This window comes from Solea solea, chromosome 7 (assembly GCF_958295425.1).
Source record: "Solea solea chromosome 7, fSolSol10.1, whole genome shotgun sequence".
Lineage (NCBI taxonomy): Eukaryota > Metazoa > Chordata > Actinopteri > Pleuronectiformes > Soleidae > Solea > Solea solea.
The window spans coordinates 24058463-24081427 of NC_081140.1; the positions used below are offsets into that span (position 1 = coordinate 24058463).

The 22965-nt window shown below is 37.0% G+C and overlaps 1 protein-coding gene across 1 annotated transcript; it reads left to right on the forward strand.

The window, feature by feature from the left end:
- The first annotated feature begins 657 nt into the window (after positions 1-657).
- On the forward strand, positions 658-22452 carry scaf4b (SR-related CTD-associated factor 4b). Its single transcript, XM_058633995.1, has 18 exons — positions 658-850; positions 2623-2706; positions 3300-3344; positions 3458-3619; positions 3724-3841; positions 3939-4063; positions 4183-4326; positions 4428-4501; positions 4682-4778; positions 4931-5014; positions 5238-5320; positions 5829-6016; positions 7330-7430; positions 7523-7636; positions 7721-7877; positions 8000-8094; positions 20843-20984; positions 21166-22452. The coding sequence occupies exons 1-18, from the start codon at positions 821-823 to the stop codon at positions 21606-21608; spliced, it is 2286 nt and encodes a 761-aa protein (XP_058489978.1). The 5' UTR covers positions 658-820; the 3' UTR covers positions 21609-22452.
- Positions 22453-22965: the final 513 nt, after the last annotated feature.

A 22965-nucleotide genomic window follows, 5' to 3' on the forward strand; every position in this document is an offset into this window, starting at 1 on the left:
TGCGTCGTCCTTTGATTTTGGATCTGTGATTCCTGCAATAACAAAACCAAAATGTTTAAATGTTAATTCAGGCCTCTTTGGCTTCATCCTGTCCATCCATTCAGCTGTAGCTTTCCTCTTACCTCTGTATGTTTCCACTGCTTGACATTAGATTCAAAAAGAGAAAAAGGAACCCCACAAAGGCAGCCAGACATATCCAAAATATTATAACAATTGTGTCTGAAGGGGAAGAGGAAAAGTTCTGTGACCTTCATGTGACATAAGACCAAGACAAGATTATAGAACACATAAAGACTTACATTTGTTGTATTTCAGCTTGCTCTCATCTACAATCACAGGATCAATGTAATCATAATAATATTCCCATTCATAGGAAACGGTGCTGTTAGAGTTCTCCATCAACGGCACAATTTACTTTAGGAGTAAAGAAAAGCTGCCATCTGCAGAAAGTTGATCGAGTTTATATCAACATGAAGTCAGTGAAATAAAATAACACATTATTTAAACAGATTATCTATTTAACAAAAAAAAAACTCACCCGAATGTTAAATCGTCTGACTCCAACTGGTCACCCCATTCAAATGATAGGAAGCAAATTTTCCTATAGCAGTGAATGCAGCATTACGTCATGACGTCATGCGTCAAAGTACGGGGCGGAGAAGAGGAGACATTCCTAACATAGCAGATTCTCAGGACGCGGCGAGATTAGCATGCAATCGACGCTCGTTGTGTTTTTGTTATCTCTATGACTCCACAAAGTTATGATTAGGAACATAAATTAGGTATACACGACACTGAAACCACAAAACAATAAAGCAGTATGGATGCAGTGAACGCGTTCAACATGGAGGTAAAGTTTGTTCATGTTTTAGCCAAAGAGCTCGCCGTGCGTGCTACACGATTGCTAAAAATATCGATTGATTTAAATACCGTTTTACTTTGTATTTGCATTACTTGTATACAGCTGCATTTGTGAAGTATTTGTGATCTTAATTTGAGTTATGGTGGTCGTTGAAGACGTATTAAACCCCGATTTGGCTTCGATTTGTTACATCGCTGAGCGCTACGGTTTAGCATGTACTTGTTATCTTATAAGGCCTTTGATGTTGGTGCCTAGCTAACTGTCAACTTCATCGTTTGAGACCACGATTAAAAAAAGACACTAGAGACTCGCATAATAGTATAATTCGTAGCGTTTAATAACAGACTCGATAGGGTAAGCGAATTAAAGGAGTTATTGTGTCAGTTGTGTGTCAATGTTATGTTTGAGTCGCCACGTTAAATGCTAAGAGCTAGGCGCTAGCAACTCGAATAACCGCATGAGATAAACGTCTTAGTGTCTTATTGTCCACTTGTTAGTTGCTTTGGTGTTTAACTTATCTGCGTTTCTTGAGTTTGTGTAAGGTTGGGATGGAATTTAAATGGGACTGTTGGATTAAAAGTTACATTTCAATTACGTGCTGCATAAGCATGTGTACGACTGACATTTCGAAAATGTCCTCTATTAAAATGACCGTAATGTTCGGTTTGTGCGAAAAACGCGAACTTTGATGGCAATACAACCATGTCAAAATTTGCCCATCAACTGTGACGTTGGTATTGTTCTAACACACTGAGTTGCAACGCATTTTGTATTTCTTATTTCTAATGAATGTAGCAAGAAAATGCTGTTTTATAAAGTGTTTCTGACCCTCAACTGTTGCTGTACCGTTGCTATCGGCAGATTGCAAGTATTGCTTTTGTGGAACCACTGTCATTAAAGAGTCAAAATTTAAGTCAATATTTGTGACCTTTCATACGAGTTTTGTTAAGGGTCACATGGCCAGTGATATGAAGTCAGTACAGTCAATATATGATGTATAATTTATTAATCCGAATATTTGTATTTATATGCGTGTATGTGTATATATATATGTATATACGTGTGTATATGTATATGTATGTGTATATATATGTGTGTGTGTATATACATATGTACATACACACACACACACATTTTATGTCAAAGGATACACACATCCATTACTTTTAAACATTCTGTAGAACGCTTATGGTTTGCGTTCCTAATCTGCATTTTGTGTCACGATTGCTGTGCACCTGGCCAATGCATACATACTGGCCATACAATGAATAATATGTTACGTAAATATGTGGTGAACTGAATATTCAAAACCATAATCTTCAAATACAATTTTGCATTTGAAATGTCATTTATCAAGCTTAGAGAACTGAAGTGTGCGTACTTAAAAATGTAAAAAATACATGATTAAGTGATAGAATAGGCAAAAATGTATCCAGATTGCCTGACACTTACTGAATAATTGGTCCGTCTCTAATTTCTGTTTATTGCACATTGCTTGGTATTTATAAACACATGGTGTACGAGTCAGTTGGTCAGTCTTCACATAAACAGACACTGAGATCTTGTGAGTTTGTGAAGTAATCTGTGGACTTTTACATTGATGAAAGACAACACTCACAATGGTTGTCATAGTGAGGAATGGTGGATGTAGCAGATGGTGTGTATACTTTAGCTATGTATGGTGACTGTGCTGCCAATCGTATGACGGTGATAATGTAAAGCAGTGTTTTTGATTGGATTCTTTTTTTCAAATCCATTAGTTGTTCTCCATGATTGACCTGAAGCCTCCCATATCCCGTGCTAAAATGATGTCTGTAACCAAATCAGCCATCAAAGCTATCAAGGTAAAGTCAATGTTGTTATCAAGGTGACTGTCACATGAAGCTGTCGTTTCTTTTCAAATGTCATCTTTGGCCGTTTGATGTTGTTGTTTCAGAATAACAATGTATACCCACAATTTATGAATATGGGCTTTGTGATGAGAAGAGAACATGACAATTACTTCCCCAATTTGTCCTCAATTCTGCTTTCATCATACAAACATCATAAACTTTTTTGCCAGATGAAGTGCTGCTCACCGAGTGGAAATGTTGCATGTGAACATTTCTTTCGTAAAGAACAGAGAGAAGTGTTTATCAATTAGCCATTTGGTGTGTTTTTGATTTGATGAAAACAGATTTGGAGTTACAACTCTTATCAACTGTACTTATTTCTCATTGGTGTTTGTGTGGTTTTAACTCGGAAGGTATTGGTCTAATATTATGTCAATGACCCTTTTAATATTTTTAAGTGGCAGATTTATTATTTGTGATGCTGAATTTAATAAGAAAAACCATGTTAGTAGTAGTTTTTGGTATTTAAGATCCTTATAATTATACCAGGTACGATTAAAGTATTATGTGATATGTTTTGACTGTTATTTTCTGTCTTTCCTTAGCTTTACAAACACGTTGTCCAGATTGTTGAAAAGTTCATTAAGAAGGTAGGTACAACACAGCTGGTTACCATTCGTTATTCATTGTCGTGTTCTTTACAAATTTTGGATGGACCTAAAGCAACACAAATACATTTTCAATTTGTTTTTCCCCCCATCAGTGCAAGCCAGAATTAAAGGTTCCTGGTTTATATGTGGTTGATTCCATTGTTCGACAGTCGCGCCATCAGTTTGGTGTCGACAAAGATGTATTTGGACCAAGATTCTTGAAAAACTTCACAGATACCTTCCTAAATCTTTACCATTGCCCAGAAGATGATAAGGTACATACAAGTTGTGGTTTTAGTGTTTTATATGAATGGTATACATTATATAAACCATGTCTCAAGACACTGAAATTGTATTTTTCCCTCTGTGTATAACTCAGAACAAAATCATACGTGTCCTGAACCTATGGCAGAAGAATGGTGTGTTTGATATGGACATTATTCAGCCTCTTATGGATATGGCTAATGATGCAGTTGTGCCTCCCCCTGCACTGGAAGGTAGAGATATCATAAGTTTTTGCAACTTTGTTACTAATTGTGGATGTAATTCCACTACTGTGTGATTAACTGTGTTATTTTTCTTGTATTTGAACAGTACCTGCTAACCCCCAACCACAGATGCAGGCTCCTATCACTCATGCCTCCGCTGTGCCGCAGTTATCCACTCCTGATGCCTTAGCTGCAGTGGCACAGCTGTTTCAGTCCCCCCATGGTCAGGAGGTAAGCAATTAATTGGTATTTGTTCCAGCAGATCTGCTTAACATGAGTACACTTGCGACTGATTTAACAATAGGTAAATCATTATTTAAATTCTGAACAACTCCTCCCGACCACTCTAGTTGCAGAGGATGCTCCAGAATTTCCAGCAGGCTGATAAAACTCTGGCAGCCACCGAAACAAACAACACAACCCCACCTCAGATGCCCGTGGCCCAACTCAACCCGTACAGTGCACAGACAGAAAAGAAAAGCTCATTTGCTGAGGTAATGATGTAGTTCAGTGTCTCAACATAACCCATGTTAGACATATGCAATTTAATTTTCTAATAAACTTCTCTGTGGAAAAAACAACTTGATTTCCTCAGAAACTTTTGGATCGTTTTGACTATGATGATGAACCAGAAGATATAACTCCTAAAGAACCAGGCATCCAGGCACAGTGAGTTTTGTGTCATTTGTTTATGGTAGTGCAGTACAACAACTGCATATAGGTTGTCACTGTATTTCATCAATGCAGATATTTTCACATAGTATTTACTATCTGTAAATTGTGTTATTTTATTTGTAGGTTTGTAACACAAAGTCAATGATTTTTTTATTTTTTATTTTACCATGACAGATTCACTCCCGAAAAGACATTTGTCCAGTTTCCTGGTCAGATGCCCAACACAGAGAATGTTTATCCACATATGATGGGACAGACTGATGGCATAGAGGTATCAGCATGTCAAGGCTTTCTATCATAACGCAACTAACAGTCAAAGATAGCAGTTGTAATGTATTTTGTTATTTTATATTTTCATTGTCCCTGTGGTTTCGGTTTATAACTATTTTTCTTTTGCTGATTTTTTTTTATGTCATCCCCTAGCATGGTGGAAGGATAAGTCCTGGTGAACATCGTTTAATACCAGATGGATACCATTCCAGAGAAGAGGCTTATTCACAGTCACAGGTAAATATTAAAACACAATTTATGGTTATCTTTTTGAATGTTGCCTTTGCATTTGAATGCCAACCTTTTCCCATGAGTTAATTTTCCTTAGTTAGTCAGTTTAACTGATAGTGCTATGGTGGCCATAATTGGTGTATTGTGCCACATTTGAAACCCCTGGTATGGTACCCTCTGCTCATTAATTTGAGGGGGGGAAAATTTAACCTGTCATGTCATGTTATAGGCAAATTCAAGAGAACATTCCAGGCACGAGGGTAGAAACAGAGGCCACTATGGCAGGAGAACGCGATCCAGATCTGCTTCCAGGTAAGGAGTTTCAGGTTGTTACCTCCCACATTGAATACTGCAACTCACTCCTCTTGGCCTCACTTTCTTCAATAAAAATCCAACTTGTCCAGAATGCAGCTGCTTATATTGTCACCAAGACCCTTCACATAAATCACATCACCCCCGTGTGACACCTACAGCAGCTCTCAGTTTAATTCTGCTCAAGTTATACAACTCTCCTTTCACTTAAAGGTTCAATATAATCTCACACCCCATACCTTTACAACCTCCTCCACACCTACTGTCCTATTTGCACTGTCCACTCTCCATCCTCCACCCGCATTAATACGTCTATTGTTTTTTTGTATTTTGTTGTATCATAAAGTCTATTATTATTATTATTATTATTATTATTATTATTATCATTATTATTCTCCCAAATTTCTCTGTTCAGCTTTGCATTTTCCTTTTCAAAATGTTCAAACGGTTAACCTGCCTCTTTCAAATTGCATTCCTTGGTGACACTGCGTTAAACCATGTCTTCCAGATCTCCCAGGAGAAGAAGATCCAGATCTTCGTCTCGCTCAAGAAGGTCACGGCATAAGCGGTCTCGTTCTCGCTCCAGAGAACAGCGGTGGGGATCTCGCTCTCGTTCCCAGGACAGGATTGAAAGAGAGAAGGACAGAGAACGCAGACAGAAAGGTCTTCCCAGCATAAAGGGCCACACACTCAACGGTAGGCGCTACAACAAAAACAAACCTGTGAATGTCATCTGTCACATGACTGTATTCAAGTTGCCACTACAGTTTCTGTTGCTTTAACACGTACACTGTAATTACAAAAGATAGATATCATTTGAAATGGCATTTGTTTCTTTATACCTGTAGCAACACCAACCATTATTAAGTGAAGTAAAAGGTGACAGATGGTGAATGTGCAAAGTAGCTATCGTGTGCAAAAACATGTAGTTAAATAAACAGGTGAATGTTTGAGCACTACTACAGGTTTTGCTTGTAGTACTCATTAATCTTCACATAGGTGTTTACAATGTCCCTTCCTAGCGCGTGACTAAGGTAACTGTATATCAGAGGTTAATGAGCAAAGTTCTTTTGTTGTTGTTTGTGGTCAGTGTTCCTTGTAGAGCTGCTGTGAACAGACGGTAACAAAGAGATTAAAAGATTTCAATTAAACTGAAAGCACAATTCTCAAATCTAAATCCATTTTAGGAAGTTAAATGGCAGAAAAGATTGCTTTGACAGGTGCAGGGCTCTGAACGGTTGTACTGATTCTTGAAAAGAATCATGAGTTTGTTTCAGGTATAATGTAATAAGATATGGCGCCATCTTGTGTTTCCCTTAAAAGTTTGGTGTGCTTGCAATGAAGTGGATTGATATTACAAATGCTACCTATGTTAGGCAGTAAGAGAAAACACTTTGTTTCACTGTGAAGCAATTAAGAACATAGCTCAGTGTCCACTAAAAGGTACACTTTGGTTCAGTTTGATAAGACATGCAGTGACATTTCTATTGTCAAACGATAATAAGGGCACCAAAATAAATGAGGTTTACCATCTTGGTTATGGCATTGTTTTGTTTGGGTATCAAGCACAGTGGTTTGGCTCCCACAGGGTGGAGGTGAATACACTGCACTCTGTTAATTTGTTGACAGTCAATTTAGTCAAGTCAGTTTTTCAATGCAACCTACTCTTAAACAAAGCTTGTCTTCTTCTTGTGGTAGGTATTGGTAACCACATGTCCAGAAGAAACAACATGGATGTTATCGATTATTGCCGTTGGTTTGTTGTGTTGCTTTCTTTGTTTCTGTGTAACTTATTGGCAAGCTACAATGTGCCACGCTGGTATAACGTAATGTTACTTGCATAGATGATACATATTTGGTTAATAGCAATGTGTCTGGAAATGTAATTCAAATGGACCTAGTAGATAGATGTCACTACACAGATGTGAAGTTTATCAGATGTATATCCATATAACAAATTGAGTATGATGAGGTTCTGTGTGGACACTAAAACTGCATTTAATTTTTAGTTTGTAGCACTACGCTTTGGGTTGGACAGCTGGACAAGAAAACTCAGCAGTCTGATGTGATGTGCCTGTTTGAAGAGTTTGGGCAGATTGAGTCCATCAATGTAAGTACAGACATTTCAGTTTAAAACACTTATACTACTCCATAACTTGTAACTAATGTCATCCTTTAATTTAACTGTTTTTGTGTGTTCAGATGATTCCTCCAAGGGGCTGTGCCTATATTGTTATGGTTCACAGACAAGATGCCTATACAGCATTGAAAAAGCTCAGTAGGGGGTCGTACAAAGTCCACCAGAAACCAGTCAAGGTACATGTTCTTTTTTTGCACGTTGTTTTTATCTTTCTATTATACATGTGTATATAACTTATGACTTAATGTCATTATTCCCAGGTGGCTTGGGCATTGAACAAAGGTATAAAATCGGCACTTAAAAAGTTCTGGGATGTGGAGCAAGGCGTTACGTGCATTCCTTGGAGCAAAGTCAAAGTTGACGAGTTGGAAATCTATCGTGAAGGGGGTATGCTGGACACGGAGACACTAAATCCGGGTAAATACTAGAGATAACTTCACTACAGAAAACTGCAAATATCGCAGTAGCATGAACAAGGTGCACCTGCTGTGCATAGTTTTCCTCATGGTGTCATTTTGTTTTGTCCTTTTTATACACAGAGTGGAATGTTGCCAAGGACATCAATAGGCAGACAGCTGTAAATGGAGCTTTGGAAAGTGTGCCAGCAGATGGAATGGTCACTGCTCACATTCAGGTACTGCTAATACAGTCTTATTACAGCTTACTTTTAATTATTCAAGTGTTAAAATTTTGGTTTAATGGCCTTGGTTTAAAAAGATTACTCCACAAATCTTTCTGTGGAGGTCAAAAGGAGAATAAATTACTGTTCCATATGAGTAGTGGAGCTTATCTGAAATTATGTTATTAGTAGTGTTCACCTAATCGTTTAATCGTTTAATGACCAACATTTAAAGTGAAAAAACCCCAAAACGGAGCAGTTGAAATGACAATTTGCAGGTTCTGCTGTGATACAGAAGAATAGTCGACAGTGCAGTCAAAGGTCAGACATTAATTGCATATGGCCTTGTGTAGATTAACCTAAAAACCCACTGCGGCTTCTATCTCAAGCCCTTCACCTGTTGTATGAAATGTGCTATATAAAATTATTAAATTATGGATTGATTATCCACTAGCCTGCTTAGTACAAACGACACTCAACAATCATGATCCCAAGGCCAAGATAAACTCAATCTACAGTCATACCTGATCTCATGAGCTCAATATATCATAAGTGCTGTTACAGACACTTTAAATGGCGCATACATGCTGCTTGATAATATAATAAAAATGAGTGTTGTCATATTTACTAACTTAAATGCTGACAAAGCAGAAATATAAAGATTTTCAGATTTCCGGGTTTTCAGATAATGTCATTTCAGTGTATCATGCATATTAGATTATACGTTTTTTTTACCACATCGTACAGAGAAGAGAAGAGAAGTGCTCAATATTTGTTTTCCTTCTGTTCCTAAAATTCAGCAAAAGCTCTCAGACAGGCTTACAAAAACCATAGTATGTGACAGATGTAGGATAATCATGTTTCAGAGAGCTGTGTTGAACATAGAGAGAAATAAATCTACATGTGTGTCTTTAATGTCAGATCACTCAATAATGGCAGTTGCCAACTCACATCACACTGTTTCCCATGAGGTTTGCTACAGAGTCACCAAATGAACAATAATAAATCGTTTTATTTGGTGATTTCTGTCCAGTTTGCCACGAGTCAGATAAGCTCCTCTGCTGATTGCCATTAAATTCAACAGTGCTTTCCTGTTCTTCCTTTTTCTTTGCTAAATATTTCTATCTTCACGTTCACACAGTAACCTTGTATTGTGTGGTTTAATTTATTCAAATAAAGTGGGTAATACAACAACTTTAAGTGTTTAGAGGGAAGAATTTCTGTCGGTCTTTTCTCTTGTTTTCACAAAGTAAGCTCCAGCAGTCGAAATTTCTGGGCTTGGCAAAATTATCAGGACCTGTGTATGACATTTTTTTCACATTTTATCCTCAATAACTAACCTCTACAGTATTTGACAACACTAAACATGGGAATAAAAATATTTAAATGAGTCATTAGATGGATCGGCCTCTGGAGGGTCTGTTTTTTTTTTTTTTTGTTGAAATGGGTTTGAAGTCAATACAAAAAGGAATATGTGAAATCATAATGAGCTTGCAGTAATGATAAATTTGAATATAATATTTTAATAAAAACTCCCAATGACAACATGCTAAACTAATGGTACTAGCTGTGTGCAGCGTAGCACACTGAGCGCAGGTTAGGGAAAATTCTCTTGGAGGAAAAGTTGCTTATATCTCAAGTTCTACGTTATCTGACCCTGGGGTTCTGGTGGGACGTAAAGGTCCGATCGCATCTTCACACTAGGAGTGTCAAAGGGGGAGACCAGGTAAGCCACTAGCACTGTTAGCATTTTGTGCTAAATGTGGGGCTAAACCAGCCATGGCGAATTAGTGTTTAATATTAGTAATTGAGAGTATTTCTTATCCAAACTGTGGCACGGTCACTTTTAAAAATTGTTTATTTAAAATCAAATTACACCTGTCACTCCTGAAGCAGTGCATCAATATTTTTGTCTGTTTGAAACTTGCACTTTTGTATATCTTTATTTTTACTGGACAAGGATCTAAAATTTGCACTTTGATTTAAATAATACGGTTAAAATACATTCATCTGTGTTTTATTTATTCATAAAAACTTGCGGTTCTTTGTGTGCTTCCTGTTTCCTATAATCCTAAATTTGTTACTAAATTAATCTTTGAATTAACCCTAACCTGTTTGGCAAATGAGTGTCCTATGTTTGTCAGTTAAACTTTCTGCATGGGGACACACTATTTAAAGATTGAAAACTATTCATATAAGTTTAACTATAAATTGTGTGATTTTTAAACGTATACACCTTAATGTTAATTTAAAGTTTGCAAATTTGTCCAAAAAAATCTCCCACAATGAAAATCTGTGGGTCCCAACACAGTATTTTGGTTTTACTGAGTCAAGAAGTTAATAAATTAGGACTAAAAAAAATTGACATAAAATGTGTTTGACCAAATGTGGCTCTTGTTCCAAAAGCCTTTCTGCATACTACATGCAGTACGATACAGTTGTTGCTGATTTTGACTTTTAATGTTTTACAATTATACTCCACACGTTTCATTTATCACAGTGATTGTCTTGACTCCAATGAATTGGCGGACTCTGTCATGTTTGGTCCTCGTTGTTGGAATACATACAATGGAGCTTGAAGTCATCTCAACACACTAATATAATCCAAACATTTGTTTTGAATATAACACTGAAGCAAAAGGGAACAGCAAACTTTTTGTTGTCAAAGCAAAAGCACATTGCAAGTTTTATTTATCTACAGCAAAAAGGCAACTGCACCTTCTCATCGATCCACATCACCATTTTCTAATTACTTTACACTAAACTATATAAAGTAGATATTGAAGCAAAATGTATCAGTACAATTTTTTTCAAGGGGACACTTGTTTCTTGCTATTTTGTCTATGTCTTCCTGGTTTTCTATTTCCACTCTAATTCTGTAGGATCTTGCGGAAATCTGCTCTTGTCGGGCTTTGAAATCTTAAGTTTTTTTTATTTGGGTCCGATCTCTGGGCTCTATGGCTCCAATCTCTCATACCCACAATCTGATCACTTTCTAGATATTAGTTCTCTCTATCCAATACTTGGCTTTCAAAAGTGGCAACTACTGCTTTTTTCTATGAAAGCATCTAATTTTTTTGGTAGCTACCTCTGTATATAATGGTTAGTAACCTTACTAGATAAATATAATATGTCGTAAGATGACCATGTTTGCTCAGAAGGCATTGTTGGAGAAGCCTCAGAATACCCATACCTATTGTTTCCTGCTTCACAACAAATGCACTCTACGTGTTGGCACATGTTGCTGGCCGTCTTTTTCAATCATCAACACGTGTCAATGCTCCACAAAAGCTATTATTTCAACTCCTTTTCCCCCCTGGACTAGCAAGCTGTACTTTGATGGGCTCCTGTGTCTCTATGACATGTCTGGTGTGTGGTACGGTTGTCAAATGACAAGTCTAACATGACGTGGGCTTTGTATGTTGCGCCCAAAAGGACGGAGTTCCACTGTCGGTCATCTTCAACAACAGCACAATGGAGGAAAGAAGTGGCCGAGGAAGGAAAAGTGTCAAGGAAAAACGCATGAACATGCAGTTGAATGGAGGTGTTTTCAGCTGACATTTGCTCAGCACACAGGGTTGACGGAGCTTCTTTATTTTAATCTCTTTAATCAGACAGAAAAAAATACAGTGAACAGCTGCATTCTCTTCCAGTAACGGAAGTAATTTAAATTTGAAAGCTAAATGTTCAAATTGTAAAAACTTTCCTTAGTGTTTACAGGTTTCTTCACCTGAATTTGCAGAATTGAGCTTTGAATTATTTGATACCTGTTCTGCTCTTTAATGCAGTGACTCACTTCTGGCATACTTGCTTTAATATTGTTGTACCGCTTTTGTCTCTGATGCGAAAACTCATTTGTATGAGCTCGGTGTCGCTTAAATATCAGAAACTGATCTTCAACGTCTTACATAGACTCCCTTTGTTAAATCATTCCAGACCCATGATATCAGTGTTTCCAGCCATGTGTGCTGGCATGTTTTTTTATTATTATTTATTTTTATTTTTATATATATACATAATACATCAGATAGTCTTTCATGTCTAGGTGATTGAAGACATTTTTCTTCACAAGACCAACCCAAACTTAACTGTAGCTGGCTCATTAAAAAAAAAAGAGATTACATTTTGAGTACTTTTCAAGCATAAACTGGCCCTTAAATGGAGGCGATAATGTGATAAATCGTTCTACAGTGTTCTCTGTCTCAAAAGAACATAAAGACATCTACAGATATGTGAGCACACTGAAGTAAACCCCAATTTCACAAACTGGGTTATATGATACTGCAATTAAAGGTTCAACAGACCATTAAATATCAGAATGCAGTGATAGTGAGCCGTTCACACAGGGACCATGTATCAGAGTGCCTTTTTGATTATTCCAGAGCCTATTTTATACAATGTCTTGTAATAAAGAGGACAATCAATTATTGAATCAAGGACGATTGCGAACATTCAATCATCCCATATAAGAAACACGCGAAAGCAGAAAATGCAACCCAGAGTAGCTGCTAGTAATGCCTTTGTTCTATAGGACATTTTGTGCCTGTATTCATATCACTTTGCACCTTGAATCTCTTTCATTTTGAGTTCTATGAACTTCCAGGACTTAAATTGAAAATAATAGACAGTAGATGACCTTCTGTAAATAAGAGATTATGACCTACATTTTGCTATTAAGTATATTAACGTCCATCACTTTGCATCTGTTAGTTAATTTCTCTTTTGAATATTTTTTTTTTTTAAATAGTTACATTTTCATGTTAAGTACCATAGGAGACAATTTGATATACTTTGTCTCTATCGATTTTAGATGTCAAAATCTAGATATAGAATCAGCCACGACGTTCAAGCCACCAGGCTGTTTTTGGAACTGAAGGTTTGCCGTGGTATCTGCCATTGAAATTTTAGCGTAAGGTTTTACTGGTGCGATGCAATGTCTCCATGAATCAGAATTTTGTTTTTCCAGTGCATCTCAGCAGTGCTTGATCAGATTTAGCAACACGTTTAATTCTGATTCTAATGTGCAACACCGCTGCCGTGTATGGAAGTTCTCATTCTGCATCAATTTTAAGTAGGTAGTGGATTCCAGGACACATGGTTTTCCATCCTAACATTTGCCTCACTGCCTCTGCCAGTTTATTTTTGTTCCGGTCGTGCAGCTGGGTGCCATCTCCTTCCTCAGGTAAACGTACACGCGCATCAGACCACCCAGGTTATTGAACAGAAAACATAGTGTACCAGTGTGGGCTTCCATCTGCTTCGTGGCCCAGGTCCTATGTTTAAATGACACTTTTGGCAGTGGCCCGTGTTTTCTGATTGGTGTTTTGAGAGCTTTTATTATCAATGAGGTTTTCAGCAGTTGGTGTTACACAGGTTTCTGTGGGACTGGACCACATAGGCCAGCCTTTGCCCCTGTTGCTGGTTCATCAGTTTCACTTAACTGGGCCATTTTATTGGTGCTAGGCTGGAGCAGGGTTACTGGCACAGTGGCACCCACCTGAACTGCTGGTTTGCTTTGATCCAGCTCTCTCACTATTTTGCCCCTATAAGACTGTTATTCATGTGCTCATTGTCCGATACCCACAGGTGCCATTTTGGCGAGGTAATGTCAGGGGTTTTAACTTTGTGGCTGATTTGTGCAAATTACCTAATATTATTTAATAACTTTTATACTTTAAGCTTTTCCAATCAGTTGTAACCATATATTACATATATTAGATTGGCTGATTAGCTCATTTACATCCTTTAGTCTGCTACAAATTACAGTTTTGTCGAAACCAGATTTACATTGCATGAGAAGACCTGAAGCCTCCCTCCAACATGTACTTATGATCAGGTTGAGATCGCTCAGTCATTAACATGGATGTAACGTAAAATGTGAGCAGTCTTCTCCTTTCAGTCAATTTCCTGTGAAAAGTCATTTCAAGGGAAGAGGAACTCTTCTTCAGTCACGTAACACAACAGTGGTCTATTCAAGTGTGGAGAACACCGGGCTCACGTGAGGCATCACACAGGTAAGTGACATACAAAAACATCTCTGGATATTTGGAGTCCTGCTTTTGGATGAGACTGTGGGAAGGTTCAAAGGTAATGAAAGGCTCATTCCAAAACGAAATAGAACCTTTTAGGTTTTTTTCTCAAGGCTGTTATATTATAGGACGCTGCCTCATTACTGTTTTTTTCATGTCCTATGAGTGGCAGGCATAAAGAAAGAACAAACCAAATTGTGTTGTGTGAAATCCTCGAGTTGATCAAGATTTTGAAAGAGTCAGTGTCCAGCTGGTTGTTTCATAGTGTTTTCCTCAGTGAATTCAAACTGCACAAAAGAAGCAGCCGTTCTCCTGCATTTTCTGCAGATGGAATAAAACATCAGGGTAAGAGATTGCTGTTTTGCCTTTATCAAGGTGGTTTGACGTTTTAATTTTTTTTTCTGTTTTGTCTGTTATTGGTAAACGGCACTAAATGATCTGCCCATAGACAATTAGGTGCCCTTTGTGATTTGAGGTCCAGTTTGGAAGATTCATTGGCATCTAATGGTGAGACACTAGAATGCAACAAATGGAGAACTAGGCTCACTCCTTCGCTTCTCAAGTGTGTTGGGTAGTTGGGGTGGCTGCCATATTTATAAGAAGTAAAAAAAGTCTTCTTTGGAAGCCAATGGGGAAGTAAAAATATATTCAATAGCCACCAGGGGGCGACTCACTTTTGCAAGATGTCTGTTTGAATGGATATCTGAGAAAACAAGCGTCTCCTTCTCACTCGATTTTGAGTTTCAGGTCTTCTTCAGCTGCAAACGATGCCAAACTAAACAGAAGTGCAGGTTCTTAGAGGTGAGGTCATGACCGGTCTCCAATTGGGTCCAAGCTTTTCACCATAATTTGCCTAACCTTCAAGGTTATGAAAACCAAACTTTAGGTGTGAAGCCAAAGGTTTTTTTTTTGTGGGTGGCAATATGCAACTTCACCTCTAGGTGCCCCTAAATTCAATAATCTGATTCCTTAAATTCTCCTGTCGTCATCTTAAGACATTTGTAGGTATCAATTGTCATCCCCTCCCTTCATCAAGGTTAGCCAAGTGAGTTGACAACCTTAAAGCCACTATATGTAAGATTTTATTATTTCTAACTTCCAGCTATAGTGCCCCTGGTGGCACTTTAAGAACAGACATTTTCAGAAACAACTGTACATTGCCTTTGACAATTTATTAGATTGGGTAAATTATATGGAAACTTAGGTGATTTTTCGCAGTTTTTACTTCAACTTAGTTTAACTCATTGGAGTTGATGGCTGGCAGCCAATTGAAATGTTAATTATAATTAACATTTTATAATTATAATTATAATTATTTTTTTTCAGATATTCAAGTTCCAATGTTTGTTTTTGCAATTGCTTGAAAAGATATAAAGCCTTTCTTTTTCTTTTTAATCAAAGCAAGTCCTTGCTTTACTGAGGCTGCCATTTTGTGCAGCCATGTTTCCACAGCAGCCCAACCAGAGCATGTGTTTTGCCTTTTAAAGTGGAAGTTTTAAAAAAAATATATAAATCAGCAGCTTTTCTGGTATGCAGAGGCCACCATAGTTCCTGCACATACTTGGGAAAGGGAGGGGTGAGTGGAGGAGTCCTCCGTTTGTTAAAGTTTCAACATTAGATGTTGGTCATTTCTATACACTGCACCTTTAAGTTTAATTTTGTTTTATTTAACACATGTTTATGAATTTGGTTAGTCAAGAAATGTCCCTCTTTTTTTTCTCTCCCTATTTCAAATGTTCTGAACAAGTGCCTCTGCATGCACTTCAGCCTCTAAAAGTTGCTTAAAATTGACCCAAGTCCTTTTTTAAAACAGTATATATTCATCTTTGTTCTTATCTTTTTAGTTATTGAGAGAGAGTGAGCTCGTTTGTATGTGTTTGGCCTAATCCATTAAGGGGACCAAAACCCTGTCCTAATGAGGCAAAACCATGTTTTGGAGACACGTGAGGGCTACAATTAAACGTTTCGGTTCGGGTTAAGTCATTAACTGATTATTGTTCAGGTTAAGGCTTTGTTAAGGCTGTCCAAGTAAATGAAGTCAATGCAGCATACTAAGAAGAATAGCTCAGCAAGTGTAGTGTGCATGCTATGTACATGTTGTGTACATGACTATCAGAAAACATACTGAACTCAGGTGCAGTAATATTACTAAATGGCATTATATCCTGCACATTTCAAGTGTTTTTCCCCCAAAGCATTTATTTTATATAAAATAGCAATGATGAAAAAAACAATTATGTGGGGGATAATAATAATAATGTTAGTTATATTTATAAACTTCATTAATAAAGTGACCAAATTACACACTTTTTAATGTATATTTTATGTTTATTTGATTGGCACAGATACAACATACAAGAACAAAATGTTTTTTTAGAGGACAGATGTATACTGTAGGGATGTTTTGTGTGTTATGTTTTGCAGTGGCAGGTCATATAGGTGATGTCTAAAGTGAAACAGGATGTGGCATCCTTCATCATTTACATGATTTATGCCATGATCTGTTGACTTTGTAGTTTTTTTTTCCCCATACACAGAGTTTTAGTATATACTCTTCTGTGACCTGGATGTATTCATAGCTTGAGAGTTAAAATGCATGACATGGAAAGATGTCTGTGAATTGAGCACTTAAATTAACATTGAATTAACAAACTCAAATCAATATGTCTTACAAATGTTATCATTTTAAATTGTGCTGTTATGTACTACAATGTTAATTTATCTCCTTTTAGATGCCACATTAGGACCTAGATTAACTTAACTAGTTTCTGTTAACATTTGAGAAATAGTTCTTGATTTTACTGTGTAATTTACTTCAATCATAACAGCTACAGTCAGACAGTAACATTGATAATCTGTTCTTTATAGTTTTATTTGTATCTTTTTTTTATAAAACTACGTTTTATTTTTGACATTATTATGGTATACTGTTCACTTGTATAGAATAAGTTTTATAAATTACCATTAGTCGCAGGCTATGACATTCACACCTGTAAATACCTCAGAGTCTTATTTTGTGACAGTTTTATCCGGATTTTATTTATTGTGTCATTGTTCTGGGATCTGCTCCTCAAAGGTGCTTTATGAACAATATTATTATTATTATTATATAATATGAAGACGTAAGTATAGTCATGTCATGGTTTGGAATGCATGTTGAGTGAATGAAAGTTATATTGCAGCATGGGAGGAGAGGAAAACTTCTCTTCATTATTGTCATGTGCGTTAGAAGGAAACGTCAAATGTAAATTAACAAAATGTTCTCACATTGCCAAGTTAAGTTCAATATAAAGTTGGTGTTAGTTTCGTTGCAGTATGCCCGTATTTTGTCTGTGTTCTTGTAGTAATCTACTCTTTAGGACCTTTACTGGCATAAACACTGACCTTGTCGGGGGCCAGTAGTCCTCGTGGAGACCATGGGACCCGGTCCTAATGACGCGTTCTCAATATAATTTCTGAGGTGCAGGAAGTTTAGGGCTAAGATTTTTGAATTGTGGTGTTAAATGGTTATTGTTCAGGTATGGGCCAAGAATACATTATGTACACTATATTAGTGCCAAGTCATAAATTCATCTTACTCAGGCCTTTTTTTTTGACCTGGAAGCAAAGCTGTTAGGTTACATGTAAATCCTTGTGGTATGTTTGCAGGAAACAAGTCACTTCAAATAAGAGAAAGCCCTTATTTCCATTGCATAAGTACAGTACATAAGTAAATTGCTACAGGTCCAACAAAATAGCAGAAGCCTTTTATATAGTGCAAATACCACGGAATAAAAAAGACCACAATATATCTAATGTAAAAATAAATTAACAGTATGTAAATGCATTTAAGATGTATATACTGCAAAACAGTGCTTCATGTGTCCTTACATTTCACATGACCTTTATTGCACAAGAAGGGGGAGGTGGGTTGCTGATATTGTGCTGGAAGGAAGGAGGTGGTGCACAGGGGGAGAGGGAGGTTGGGCCAGTGTGTGTGTGGAGGTGGTGAGTGATGTGGTCAGTGTAAGTGGGGCTGTAACTAAGGATTATTTTCACAATTGATTCATCTGATTGATTAATTAATTATTTTCTTGATACATGGGATCCTTTTTTTGGTCCACAAAATGTCAGAAAATGCTGAAAAGTGTTGGATCAGTATTTCCTAAACCTCTTTGAAGGTCTTATTTTGTCCACAAACCAAAGTGTATCCGTTTATAATGATTTCTTTGTTATATGGAGATTAAAGAATTATTCTCATTTAAGAAATTGAAAACTCAGAACACCTGTTTTAATTAATCAAGAAACAATCAAATTCATTATTACTTCAGTGACATTAATATTCCATTCATTGATTAATAATTGTATCTCTGTGTGGATTCAGAGTGGTTATGGCTTTTTGAAAGATGCTGAAAGTCCTTTATGTTCTCAGTTTTCAGAAACGTTTTTATTGTTTGGGGAATATTATAGGAAATAAATTACTTTTAGATGTATTAATCTACTTCAAGTGTGTGTGTGTGTGTGTTCCCTTCAGTAGTCACCAGCAGCTGCACCAAATAAAACCCCCCTGTTTTTCTAATAATATACTGTATATCCCTCCCATAAAGGAAAATATCCTCTTGTACAGACTGACTGCGTGTGTAAACAACTGTGTGTGCAGTTGACCCGTCTACAAGAGGCATTATTAGACATGAGACGTGGTTAATGTCGAGGGATTTGATTCTGGACATTGTGGACAATTGTTGTTGCAGCAGGACATTTTCTGGGTGAGACGTGGGTATCATCTGGCTTGAAGATGCCGTACATAAAAGTGTACAATCACTTGATTGTTCGAGTAGTTTTTACCCCACAATTAGCCTTTTATATCTACAGTATAGTATATTAGGAGTTGGGTCAGCTCTAGGTAGGCCACCATTTTGGTCCACAGAGGACAAACTAAACATCCTTTGTCAGACCTTTTATGGTAACTGAAAGCGACACAGCTGTAACTGACATCCAGGGTCTTTCTGTGTGGAGTGTGCATGCTCTCCTTGTGTGTGTGTGTTTTGACAGACTTCCCCCCATAGAATAAAAACATGCAGAATGGGGATGTGGTTAACTGTCACAAAGTCAAAGTCACAAAATTGTACAAAATTGTACAAAATTGTAAAACTATTGACCCTTGAGAGGATAAAGCTGTAAAAGAAACTTCTGTCAGTGGTGGTTATACACCGACTGTCTCATATACACACAGTTGAACTCAGTGAAGAGTTTTGTGTATTATGAAGGAAGAAAAAATACTCACATACTGAACAACATTTAATAGTGTTTTTCGTCCTATTAAAACAAACCCATTTTTCAGCTTATTAAATGTGGATATTTTCTGGTTTCTTTGATCCTCTGAACAAAGTAATTGTTAAAACGGAATCATTTAATCACAGGTTAGTCAATTATGTAAGTAATTGTTACATATGCTGTTTGTGAGCTTGATGTTTGGATTTTGGGTCAAAATTAACACTGTATGTGGGTGGTAAGTCCTGTCATAATTTATACCCTCTTATACAGAATCCCTTTTTTTCCTTTACCTCTTTTATTTAAAATTAAATATGAATTTACATAAAGGAAAATGTACAGTAAATGAGCCCCTCATTCTGACTGGATGACATTTTTTGTCTTTTTAAAACCAACCTTTTCTTCACCTGACCTTTGATTGAGTTTCATAATCCTTTTATTCGTCTGTTTGTTCGAACTTTTTGTTAGTTTTACCGTTTGATGCATCATTTTATTTCCACCATCTGTATTCAGGTTACAACACATTTTTTAATTATGTTCAATATTTATCAATACGTTTACATTTTAGACAGTTATTTTAGCATTTTAGCTTATCGTCTGCCACATGACTCAACATTTACTTTCTTATACAGTATTTTGCTTATTTTACCAGTTTTATTCAACCGGATGATACTGTCTGTAGTACACATGACAATAAAGTTGTAGTCAAAGTTATTTGCTGTATTACCATTACCTTTATTTATTTATTAGTTTGGAATGTTGGTTCAGCGATTCCCAGCCTGGTTTCATTATTGTTTTCTTTTGTAATGTATCATCTTATGCCTTTATTTTTTTTGTCACTGTTTGTCTCTATGTGTTGCCCTGTGATGGACTGGCGACCTGTCCAGGGTTTACCCCACCCTTCCCCCCTGTGTCAGCTGGGATTGGCACCGTGACCCTCATGTGGAGGATAAAGTGGTAGAAGATGAATGAATGAATGTTTCCTACCTTTTTCAGCCGATTTCATCAATTCATATATCGAATTGTGCAGCTCGTTTAGAACAGTTTATTTAGTGATGAAGTGAGTGGCTTCATTACAGCAGTGTTGTACATGTACAGTTAACATCATCAGAAGAAAGAGTCGTGTTTTTACTGTGATCTGATATTGAAAGATGCAAATAATATAAAATAAATAAAGACTGTCACGTCACACTAAGTCTGCAGTCGTTCTTAAGAGTGTGTTTGTCTACATTATCGCTGTGTGCACGTCATATTTAATTTGACTCTGCAGTATGGTTATAAATAATATCGTCTCCTGAGGATTATTGGGGAATTTCTGTAAAAAACAACATTCATTTTTATCTTCACACATGGAAAACAAAACCCAAATGAGTTGAGATCAAAATGTGTTGTTAATGCATTTTCTGCCTGTTTAATTTCACTCCTTTGTTCCTCATGCTGTTTTAATCTCAACTGGGATGCCACTGTGTTTCTTTGTCTTCCAGGTGCCGCCAGTGGTTCAACAGGTAACACCTATTGGAAGTCCTCCTGCTTTTCCTGGCCCCGTCGTGCTTTCTCCTACAGCCATGCCCGCAGGAGGAGCCCCGTTCATCCCCACCGAGTTTGACACTACAAAGATGCCACAAGGTAATATTTTTATAGAAGGAAAACAATTAGGGATATATGTGTCTATATATAAAGAAGGATGTGCAAGTGTAGTGATCACACATGCTACAGTTATGTCACTGTTACTGACAATTAGATTACATTGAAAAAAAAAAAATTGCACCAATATCTATTAAAAAGCCATATTTTTTCCTTTTTGCAGTAGCAACAAGTGTACAATCTCCAGAGGACTCCAGCACAGAATCTAAAATTGACAAAGGCCCACCCTCAGATGGAGGCAAAGACAACCAGCTGGGCTCACCTGTGGCACCGGTGCTGAATATGCGCGGCCCAGCAGCAGTCATGCAGGGTCCCAGACCAGGCATGCCTCCTCTGCAACCTCCTCCTAACATGCCAAATCCTCACCTACCACCACCACCATTCCTCTCAGCTCCAAACATGCCGCATATGCCCCCACAAATGCTGCCTGGAGGACCCATGTTTTCACCAGAAAGGTTCAGAATGCCCATCTCTTTCTCTCCTCGTGGACCTCCTTTCCATCGACTTCCCTCCATTAGACCCGAGGTCATGGGTGAAAGGGATGGTAGGCTTTTCCCTAATGGGAGGCCAGCATTTGGCCCACCTTTCCTAAGAGGAAGGTGGTAGAGTTTAGCCTGGACCTGAGAGGAGTAAGGACTGTTCTCACACATGCATCACAACTGTCGATGCCGAAGCTTTTGTTCGGACTTTATTTGACGCCACCAGAACCTTTTTTGTACTTAGGAAACAAACAATGACAAACAAGACGAGTGTTTTGAATGTCATTAACCACGTTATTTTCTCCTCAACAGAGAAGAGACTGTGCTGTAAATAATACATGTGCTTGGAACTGTTTGTATATTTGAAGTTGTGTAGTTTATTAATCAAGTCAGTAATCTTGGTAGTTAAAGTTTTCTTTTTTATTAAGAAAAGGGGTAGTATGTATTTTTGAGCAAATTCCCTAATTTGAGTGTTGTGTAGGGAAGGAGACTAAAACAAATCTATAATTCATACATTTTTGGTATTTTTTATTTAGTAAAAGTCCTTTATATCACAGGTTGATCACCAGAGACAGTTGATTTCATTTGAAGCAGAAGAGGTTTCCATGCCCTGCCAGTAGAGGGAAGAATAATGCCGGTTACCGAGGCCAGCCTCAGTTGTATGTTAAGATCACACCTTTTCGATCATGCAGAGTGAATATTAAAAAAAGGACTACCATTTAATAATACGTGTTTTTCATTTTTACCCATAATCATAATGTTTTTGAAGAAAATCACATGTAGTGTAGCGTTTTCTCGTGTGGAGAACTTTTGTGACCTGCATTTTGTTTTTATTTTATTTCTATAATTGTTTCAATGAAAGTCTGACATTGATGTTACTTTTCAAATGTATTTACTCACATTGAGAGAGCTGTTCCTCACGTTAACAGGATACTGATTAATAAAGATTAAAAGCTAATTAAAAAAGCAAATACTGTGGAAACAATACAACACAATCACATTTGAAAGTATGAGAGTAGAAATTCATACAATGTGGATGACATCTGTGTGTGTGCAGCAGATGGGATGCACAGTTTTTTCAATGAGCACTTAATAATTAAATAAGGATAAAAAAAAAAAACCATAGATGTGTTTGCTCACATGGTTGTAAAATATATCGAATGACAACCACCTGTGCTTTTCAGGCTTTTGAATTTAACTCATTAACATGTACAAAACAAACAATTATTCAAGCACACAAAAAAACAGAGAGACCAAACAATAAAACAAGGATTAAAGAGATGTTCTGAGAAATAGAAAAATAGAAATAATAATGCATTTAATTTGTCTAAAATTTGTGTGAAATCAAACATGGCAACAATTATTCAAACTGACAAACTGAGCAAACAATAAAAACAGCACAGATGTTTTGCGCTGTATTAAATAGGAATACAATCATATTCAAAGTTAATCTAAAGGTTAAATATAACCTTATTTCAGTTGTA